Source organism: Sinocyclocheilus rhinocerous, unplaced genomic scaffold, assembly GCF_001515625.1.
Source record: "Sinocyclocheilus rhinocerous isolate Xijiao unplaced genomic scaffold, SAMN03320098_v1.1 scaffold3818, whole genome shotgun sequence".
In the NCBI taxonomy this organism is placed as follows: domain Eukaryota; kingdom Metazoa; phylum Chordata; class Actinopteri; order Cypriniformes; family Cyprinidae; genus Sinocyclocheilus; species Sinocyclocheilus rhinocerous.
The window spans coordinates 90,491-101,476 of NW_015629524.1; the positions used below are offsets into that span (position 1 = coordinate 90,491).

At 35.0% G+C, this 10,986-nt stretch overlaps 1 protein-coding gene across 1 annotated transcript in view; it reads left to right on the forward strand.

The window, feature by feature from the left end:
• Window positions 1-1,817, forward strand: part of LOC107739152 (homeobox protein BarH-like 2) — a 7,815-nt gene extending 5,998 nt beyond the window's left edge. The window contains exons 2-3 of the mRNA XM_016551163.1: window positions 582-666; window positions 1,123-1,817. Of these exons, the coding sequence (XP_016406649.1) occupies window positions 582-666; window positions 1,123-1,392 (355 nt within the window). The 3' untranslated portion in view covers window positions 1,393-1,817. The remainder of the gene's footprint in view (window positions 1-581; window positions 667-1,122) is intronic.
• The last annotated feature ends 9,169 nt before the right edge of the window (window positions 1,818-10,986 follow it).

A 10,986-nucleotide genomic window follows, 5' to 3' on the forward strand; every position in this document is an offset into this window, starting at 1 on the left:
TACACATATAATTTATTTAAAATATTTTATTTATTTACATATTTACATACATTCATATTAAGCATTTTTAAATTTATTTTATTTTATTTTTAATCAAAATAACTTTAGCTTCAATAACATTAAAATACATAACAAACCAAGCAATTTACTACTCCACCCCTTCCATATTCCAATCATTTGGAGCAATTTTTTTGGCTGAGCACTGGTTGGTTTTTGACTTCATGCACTTGATATTTAGGGAGAAACTATGCATGTTATAGAAATAGCACTCCTTGAAAGACTCACAATTGAATTTAATAGAGGTGATGCAATAAGAATAATACAACAGTCTAAAATTAAAGGTTCATATATTTCCCCACAACTTGGGTAAAATTGTATTTATTTGTTTGTTTGAATTTGGCCAAAATATGTATCATATAATGCAGCATAATAATCTTACTTTTGGAAACACTTTTTGTCAGGATCACACCTAAAATGATGCCTTAAAATACTCCATCCGTAGGCAACTCACTAGGTTTATAACCTTTCATTTGATTTCTGCACTTTTTCTGAACTCGTGCTTTTATTGCATGTGTGTGCAGATTGGACCTGGCTCAGTCTCTGGGACTCACACAGCTCCAGGTGAAGACATGGTACCAGAACAGACGCATGAAATGGAAGAAAATGGTGAGTCAGAAGAGCTCGCTCAAGGCTAACGCCGCAAGGATCGTCTCCCTTACAAGCCTAGTTCGTTAGAATACTGTCATCTTGTATCAATACAACATCTGTGTTGAAAATGCTTTGCGTGTGGAAATGGAAACTCTGAGACATATCATTAAAAATCCATTAGACAGTTTAGAGCTGCCCTCCACAACACTCAATACAATCAGTGCGTGTAACAGCGAAGACCCCCCGGCTGCTGGTTGCGCGAGTGATGATTTAAAGGACAGTACAGGTCTACGTCAGCGCGATCAACCTCTCAAGCAGGAACAAAAGATCAACAGAACGTTCACCTCTGAGATAAACAGGCGCAAACGGCCAGCCCATATGGCTATATATCTTCCCTTAATCACTGTAATAACCATCCTCACCTTTGACTAGGCCCACATTTTTCACCGCTCATGTGTGTCCATGTTTCTCTAGGTGCTAAAAGGAGGACACGAGGCTCCTACCAAGCCCAAAGGCCGACCTAAGAAGAACTCCATCCCAAGCACAGAGGAGATCGAGGCCCAGGAAAAGCTGACGGCCAAACTAGTGGATGAGGAGAGGCTACGAGCCGGAGCGGAAGAGGAGGTCTTCCAATCTCAACCTCAAGATCTCAGTACATCCACTACGTCCGAGTCCATCTGTCCAGAAACCCCGGCGCAAGAACAGGCCCCTCTGTCTCCGTCAGAAGCAATGACGACTGGCTAAACCCAGCCGTGCTGACGCACAACCAAAGACAGCTACTGAAAGACTTTGATGCTCCATGGACTTGAGCAGTTGAACGGCTCCCCAAGTCTGATTTTGAGTTGACAGTGACCCCAACAAGTATAGCGGTACTTTAGACACACAAATATGTGTGAATGTCATTGCAAAACAACAAAACATCAAACCAAGTGGCTTGCATAACCAAAACAGAGAGAATAAGCACACTTCTCAGGTGAATCATTTCACAAAAATGAGCTTCTTTAGGTTTTTATTAAACAGCTGGACACTGTATTTGGACGCATTCTGGTTGTCAAACTGTGGATCACGTTCCCGGCCAACAAAAACATGTTCTAGGAACGTTTTGCTAACGTTCCCATTAAGTTAAGCTATGTTCTCTGAACGTTCTGAATGTCCAGATTTTAAAATGTTTGAAAGTTCCCCTGAAATGCTTAGAAACACGCAGCGTTACTCTTATGTGTTGACGTAATTTTAACTGAAACAGGAAGACAGGGCGGGACATATGTCTGTTCTTGGTTATTTGAATGTTAGGAGAACATTCCATTTTATCATTGTGCAAACATTTTGGGAATGTTACTTTTGAATGTCCTCTGAACGTTCTGAACAAAGTAGTAACATTTAAAAAAACGTTAGACGAACGTCCAACTGAAACGTTTCAGAAAAAAAAAAAAAAAGTACCATGAACAATGTATGGATAATGTTTTGTGCTAACGTTGTAAGAACATTATTAAAGGGATAGTTCACCCAAAAATGAAAACTCTGTCATCATTGACGTTCCAAACCTGTATGACTTTCTCTTTTCTGCTGAACACAAAATATCCTATTTTAAAGAATGTTGAAGCCAGTTTCTGGTCCCCATTGACTTCTATAGTTTTTTTTTTCCATACTATAAAAGACGATGGTGTCGAGCAACTGTTTGGTTACCCACATTCTTCAAAATGTCTTCTTTTGAACATAAAATCTTGAAGAATGTGGGTAACCAAAGAATCTCAGGCGGCACCTTTTTCAACTAAAAACATAAAAAAAATTATGTGTTTTGGCTGATGATTCACACGACAACAGCGTTTTGGGGGCCTTAAAATGCAAACGTTTTTGAAACGGTTCAAAGTTTTTGAAAACGATAATTGTTCGATAACATAACAGGCCTGGCATGAATAATTCAGTGTTTTTAGCCGTTTTCATAGATTCGCATGAACGAGGATCATTTTGACAATGCTGTCGTCTGTCTGCGAAACTTTTCAAAAACACAAAGGAAAAACGTTTTCAGTATTTAGTACATCATTGTCACGTAAACATACAGGTTTGGAAGAACTCGAGGTTGAGTTTAAATGATGACAGAATTTTCATTTTTGGGTGAGCTATTCCTAGACTTTTGTAGGAGGGTTTCTCTGACTTCATACATCTACTAAAAATCCAATTTGTTTGGAGATTTTGTTATCTAATGCAATGACATGCCTGCCTAAGTGTCAAATTACTTTCCACTATATATGGCGATGCAGTGATCAACATTGTAACATTGCTTTAAAAGTTTATGTCATACAGCTGCCTCTCTGAAATGTATTTTATAAAAATTACTTAATAAAGGCATTAACATGCTGCCAGATACGCCAACATATAAAACTTATGATTTCTCGCACCAGTACAGCACGTACAAACAGAAAGTGTTAATTTTTTTCTGGGTACGTTCCTCTCTTTCCCTGTAAATATTAGCTGTTTAATTGCGCCTGTAGTTTATGGTGCACCTGTGTACTGTAGCTTGGGATTCTGTGCCAAAACACATATATCTGAGAAGCTAAAGTGCCCTTTGAGGTATTTTTTCCCCTTTTTTTAAACATCCGTGAAGCTGCTGCCATTAAACGTTAATTGAACGGGTTAGTATGAATACCAGTGTAAACATGTACAGAGTTCTGGATTTTGCATGAGAAAATGATGCTCTTTTTAAAGCAGGATTGTCCAGTTATATATATATATATTTTATTTTTTTTACAGTGAAGGTGTGTCTCAAACAGCTCCCTCATTCAATAGTAAGAAATAATAATGGATTCGGCCATAGACAATATTGTTTCAGTGCACAGATTTTCACTCCATAGAAATTCCCAGAATGCAACACAAAAACCATTGCCATGCACGCTATTAATTATCAGAAATGCTGTCATGTCTTCTGAAATCTCAGAGTCAGTTTGCTATTAAATTTCATTCATGATATACATAAAAGAGAAACCTGTTCCTCTTGCAATCTGATACAGGTATTTAAGTTTTTACAGAATTATAAAAGTTTAAAGGGATAGCTCATCCAAAAATGAAAATTCTGTCATCGTTTACCCACCATCATGACGCTGCAGACCCATAAGTCTTCATTCATCTTCACAACACAAATGAAGACATTTTTTATATTCTCTCGTCATTTTTTGCCCTATGCAAGTCTACATAATCAACATTTCAAATGGTAAATGGGAGCTCAAATGTGCTCAAGTGAGTGTTCGTTTATCAAGTATGCATGTTGGATATTGCAGGACGTGTGTATATTTCTTAATAGCACTGTATTTTGAACATCTACATATACTGACACCTTGCAATTGTGTTGCAGGAATTCAGTCATCAGCATTCATGTTTTATGAATCAAGACCCTTGCTAGTGGCCAAATGCATGTTCATGATATACCGACTTACATATGGAACCAGGGAGAGAAATGAGACACTCAAAAGACAGTGGAAAGGGTCTTGTTACAGAGGCAAAACGTCTATGAAAAACGTACTTAGCCATTTTATAGTCCAGGGTCAATTTTAAGACAATAAAAACGTCAATACAAGTGTAATTTACTTTGGTTGTGCCTTAAAAAAGGTCATCAGTCATCATTATCTATTACACAATGTTTATTTCAACTTAATAAACACAAGGACCAATATAAAGCAGAGTGATGATTTGTCCTATATGTGTATTTAAAAAAAAAAAAATCACACATCATCACATTCTTTTGTTTACTTAATTTGTTCTTAAACAAACATGTATGACTATTATAGGCTTATCTTTCTCTCCACACTTCCTTCATGTTGTCCTGTAGTGCACCTCGCTCCTCAATGACCCGCTCAAACAGGTTTGTTCCATCAAGTGCATTTTTGCTAGTTTGTAGCACAGACTGATGAGAGCAAAGGCAATCACCTTGGGCTGTGTGTGTGTGTTTGTGCATGTGTGAACATATGCACATGTGTGTTTCTACGCGTGTGTGTGTGTGTGTACGAGGTAAAGGGGTCAGGGTTAAAGGTAGCTTCAAACCTGAGGCAGGGGATTACGGTTGACAGGAAGTTGCAGTGGAAATGTTGATGATTGAAGTGTCACTGATTATCAGTAAAGAGAGAGACACTGTTCAGCTTGAAGTTTTCGGGTCATGTGACAGTTTGCAGTAGGCGATATGGGTAACACTTTACAATATGGTTCCATTCGTTATCATTAGTTTACTACATTAGTTAACAAGAGCTAACTATAAAAAAATATTCTAAAGCATTTATTAATCTTGGTTAATGGTAATTTCCACATTTACTAATCCATTATTAAAATCAAAAGTTGCGTTATTTAATGAAAAACGAACAAAAAAAAAAACTTAACAAAGATTAATAAGCAGTTTAACAAACGTTTTGCTTATTGTTAGTTAATGCATTAACTAACGTTAACTCTCGGGAAACTTATTGTAAAGTGTAACGCAACAGGTTCACATGATATTTATTAATCAGTTATAACGACTTTATAAATTCTATATATAGCTTTTCATTTTAAGAAAAGTCTCTAACAGCAAATATCCATATCTGCTTTAGAGTCTATGTCAAAATTGATATGAAATATCACATAATATGATTTAATATATAAAATATACCTGTATAGTATAAGTATAATTTTAATTTAATATGATTAAATCTGTAAAATATACGGCATTGACTGCATTGTTAATTTCAACATTTAATGCATTATTAAAATCAAAATCTCATCTGTTAATATTATTTAATGGCCCTGAGACATACACATGTATCACATATTGTTAGTTAATATTAGTTTATATATAAAGTGAATAGTATGATTCAATCTGTAAAATATACGGCATTGACTGCATTGTTAATTTCAACATTTAATGCATTATTAAAATCAAAATCTCATCTGTTAATATTATTTAATGGCCCTGAGACATACAAATGTATCACATATTGTTAGTTAATATTAGTTATTGCATTAACTAATATGACTTTATTGTAAAGTTTTACTGCAATATGTTTGCATGACGATTATAAATCAGTTATAATGACTTTATACATTCTTTATTACAGTAACATTTTAGGAAAATCACAGTAATGTAACAGTAAATATTCATCCCTGCTTTAGCATCTATGAGTTTCTTTGAACACAATTCTTTGTGTGTAAAATCACATATAATACATAAATCATTTATGGTATAAAATATGTAATAGTATACTGCAATAAATCCCAATTATACAAAAGAACAGGGCTGCTAGCAATACATATACACCGCTAAAAAAGTCTCATTAATGGCTTTTAGCTATGCAAGTAATTTTATCTAGATAAAATACCTTGTAAACTCTTGGAAGATTTATCTTAAAGTCACATGATTCATAGTCAAATTTCATATTTTTCCCATTTTCTTTTTAATTAAGTTAAACGTTATATATATATATATATATAAAACATTTAAACTAAAGGTTTAGTAATTTTATTGTGTGTGTAATGTTTATCTTATTTCAAGTAACACACACACACACACACACACACACACATAGTTTTAATTAACTATAATAACCCTGGTATCTGCATAAAGTGATCTTATTAATGAACACGTAAGTATAGCTGTCACATACAAGTCTGCTAAGTCTCTTTTGGCACGGCAGGTCAGAGCAGGCATGTTGCATTCTGGGTAACTGCTGTGTGGTATGGTCAGGTTATGAAAATAGCCCACAGGTATGTTGCTCTAATCGGAGAGGCAATCATTTGGTCTCCTGCCCCCAGGTTCACAGTCAGGTCAGTGGAGTCTGGTAACTGGAGCGACGTCATTGTCGCCCCCACCTCCAGACATCTGTCACATCACACTCATCCATCCCCACCTTCACCTGTCAGCTTAGCTCGTACTCTGGCCATTAGCATACTGCTACGTGTGCTCACCTTATCTGTGCTGTGACAGGGGAGGTGATTTCTACATACCAAGAGAAGAAACCACAACCTGTCCAGAGAAAAGGATCCACCCTTCTAGGGTATGAACAATGACCCTATTGTCTTCACCTGCGGATGAAAACCTGTCATTATCAAGGGCATGTACATAAACTAACAGCAAACACACTGTGCCATATCTATAACTCATCATGATTCCATCAAACTGACAGAGAGCGTTGCACAGTGATTAAGTGTTGTTAAAGCAATGCTGGAACCTTCCTCTGATTATGTGTTATGTTCAGACGAAATGCAAACATTCAACAAAGGAGCTCTAAAATGCACTAGAAACTAGTTTTGTCTGAAAACAGTTCATGCAATATTAAAAACACAAGGCTTAATAAATACAAACAAGACAGACAATTTTAACATACTTCCCCAATTGATTAATTACAATACTACAAGCAGTTGTTGGGTGTAATGCATAGTATGCTTACTAAGTAATTAACTGTAATTAAATTACTTTTGAAAAAGTAAAGTAAGGGATTACTCCTCATTTTTCAACCTGATCTCATGAAAGTGCGTATAAATAGTACGCCAAATAAAAACGAAAACTCGTGGTATTGATACGCAAAAATGGACTTTGGCGTGTATATGCTACGCGATGGGTAGGTTTAGGGTTGTGGGGTAGATACGTATCATATGTACGTGAAAACTGAGCTTCATATGCAGGCCAACAAATTTCGTATCATATGTACGCGAAAACTGCGTATCATATGCACGGCAACAAATTTCATATCATATGTATGCGAAAACTGCGTATTATATGCACGCCAAACACATGTGTATCATATGCACGCCAAAGTCCATTTTTGCATATCAATACCACGAGTTTTCGCTTTTATTTGGCGTTCTATTTATACGCATTTTCATGAGACAGGGCTCCATTTTTCTGTAATTTAATTACAGTTACTTCTAAGGTTGATGTCAAGTCAAGTCACCTTTATTTTGTATAGTGCTTTATACAGTACAGATTGTTTCAAAGTAGCCTTACAGTGCTAAACAGGAAAATAGTGTGTCGATAATGCAAGAGGACAATAGTAAACACTCAGTGATGTCACCGTCCAGCTCAGTTCTCTTCAAATCGTGTCTGTGCAATCAATTCGACAATATTGCCAGAAATTAAGTGTCCCTAACTAAGCAAGCCAAAGGCGACAGTGGCAAGGAACCAAAACTTTATCGGTGACAAGAAATGGAAAACAAACAAAAAAACTGTTTTGTCTGAAAGAAGACATGTTATGGAAGCAAACAGCTCATACTCTCAAATAAAACAGTAATTTTGGGCAACACTTTATTTCTATAGTCCTCTTTAGACATTCTACTAACTGTAAGTAACTTTGCAACTATGCAGCTATTACTCTCATTAGAGCATTTATTGATTGTTAGGTTAGGGTTAGTAGAATAAGCTGCCGTACTTGCAAAGTTACTTATAGTCAGTAGAACGTCTGTTGAGCGACCATCAAAATAAAGTGTTAGCAGATATTAAGTAGACAGTCTACTAATACTTTAATGACTGCTAGTTGACATGTTGCAAAGTGATTTATAGGTAGTTGAATGTCTAAAGTGGAATATCAAAATAAAGTGTTATCTAATTTTTCTGTTATCTAATGTCTTAAACATGTAAAATATTACATATAATATGAAAAAATAAAAAAAGCTAAATCTTCACTAAATCAGATATTTGAGACTGGCTTGTTCTTGCAAGACTCAATAGCACAATGCTATAGGGTGCTGTGAGTGGTTGTCAGGCCAATGCTATGCAGTTGCTAAGGTGTCTTTGCTATTTGTTAGCGCAATGCTATGCTTACGTGTTCTGGATGGTTACTGAGATGTCGGTAGGAGAACAGTGCCTTAGCAAGCACTAATTATTAGATACTATTACAGTTAAAGCTAGGTAAACAGGTGACAATATAAATCATGTCTACAGGTGTCAGTGTTATTCACAGCCAATGGAAATCACATGCTTTATGTTACTGCAACTGCAAAGGGAATGCATTATTAAAAGTCTACATGAAACACAGTTTAAAACAGTATTCACCAAGAGATGGAATTAAAATAATAAATCATAAAATAATATTGAATTAACAGCAACTTTTAAACAAACAGCTAAGTAAACAAAAACAAACAAACAAATAAATAAAACATAATTAAGAGTATATTTGTTACATATAGTAGAGGGAATTTGTAAATTCTGATTTCAGGTTGATTTTTAGCATTGGAAAAAATCATCTGTGAAATACGACCTATCAGTTTAATAGTCTCGAGATTTTCTCAGTCAATTTACCAATCAGCTGCAGCTAAACCCTATCAATCTTTATCATCTCACACCTAATTAATGGCGGTTAATGCTGTTCCCTGCGGACAGCTGGCTGTGTTATTTCAGATACTTGCAAATGTATTTACAGTAGCGATTAGCCTTCAGCAGTCCGCCTCCGCTCACTCATGTTAATGCATCGGTCAACAATCTGTCCAGCGTCTGCGAGATGGTGCTGCCGCCTACACACACATTAAACACCGTACACACACGTACACAAGGCCACAAACCAGAACTTCCACACACTCTCCTGTTTTGGGGAATGTCCATGCAGGCTTATGACCTCAAGGGCTTGACTTCTAGACTGTCCATAAGAAACACACCTGCTTTATATCCAGCTTTATCCATATATATATATATATATATATATATATATATACACACAACACACAAAAAAAAAAAAAAAAAAAATAAAGTTTTTCTAAATAAAACAAATATTATTGGAGTACATTTTAGAATAAAATGCTCTTTCAGTCTTTCGACTTTTCAGTGTATTGCTTGTCAATTCTTTTTCAATTTCTGAGTGAAAGTTAATGCATCTCATCTGCCTAATTGCCTGTATCATTGCAAAATATAAACTACATCGTCACCCATTTGTAATCTACTGAATGTGTTTATAAGGCATGAAAATATTAAGATATTATAGACATCAACATCATGACTTTAAGTAAAGCTGCTGTGAAACAGTGTGTACTGTGAAAAGTGCTATACAAATATATTTGACTGTTTGCAATTTACTCACCCTAAACAAGCACGGTTAAAAATAAAAACCAACAAATAAATAAACAAATAAATAGAGGTTGTAAATAAAGATTATTAGAGTGCATTTTACAAGAAACTTACAAAGTTACGTATACTTAAAAAAAAAACGTACTTGCTATTTCTTAGCAATTATTTGTGAAATTTACTAACAATTTCAGAGTGAACATTTTTCAAAGTAAATCCAACACCAAATTTGTTGTATTATTATAGTTAATCCAACACCAAATTTGTATTATTGATTGATTGATTGTTTGATTGATTTACTTAGTAACACAAAAGGAGATGTTTAGCTCTTTTTCATACAATTAATGTGAATGGTGACCAGGCAAGACTCCAAAAATGAAACATAAAACTATAAAAAAAAAAAAGTATCTAAAAATCATAAATGTTTAAATAAAAGAAGATCATATGGCTCATATGGACAGTAACAGACAGCATTTTTCAGTGAATAATTACAATTTCAGTCTGTTCCTCATAATTACAGTTACTTCTAAGGTTGATGTCAAGTCAAGTCACCTTTATTTTGTATAGTGCTTTATACAGTACAGATTGTTTCAAAGTAGCCTTACAGTGCTAAACAGGAAAATAGTGTGTCGATAATGCAAGAGGACAATAGTAAACACTCAGTGATGTCACCGTCCAGCTCAGTTCTCTTCAAATCGTGTCTGTGCAATCAATTCGACAATATTGCCAGAAATTAAGTGTCCCTAACTAAGCAAGCCAAAGGCGACAGTGGCAAGGAACCAAAACTTTATCGGTGACAAGAAATGGAAAACAAACAAAAAAACTGTTTTGTCTGAAAGAAGACATGTTATGGAAGCAAACAGCTCATACTCTCAAATAAAACAGTAATTTTGGGCAACACTTTATTTCTATAGTCCTCTTTAGACATTCTACTAACTGTAAGTAACTTTGCAACTATGCAGCTATTACTCTCATTAGAGCATTTATTGATTGTTAGGTTAGGGTTAGTAGAATAAGCTGCCGTACTTGCAAAGTTACTTATAGTCAGTAGAACGTCTGTTGAGCGACCATCAAAATAAAGTGTTAGCAGATATTAAGTAGACAGTCTACTAATACTTTAATGACTGCTAGTTGACATGTTGCAAAGTGATTTATAGGTAGTTGAATGTCTAAAGTGGAATATCAAAATAAAGTGTTATCTAATTTTTCTGTTATCTAATGTCTTAAACATGTAAAATATTACATATAATATGAAAAAATAAAAAAAGCTAAATCTTCACTAAATCAGATATTTGAGACTGGCTTGTTCTTGCAAGACTCAATAGCACAATGCT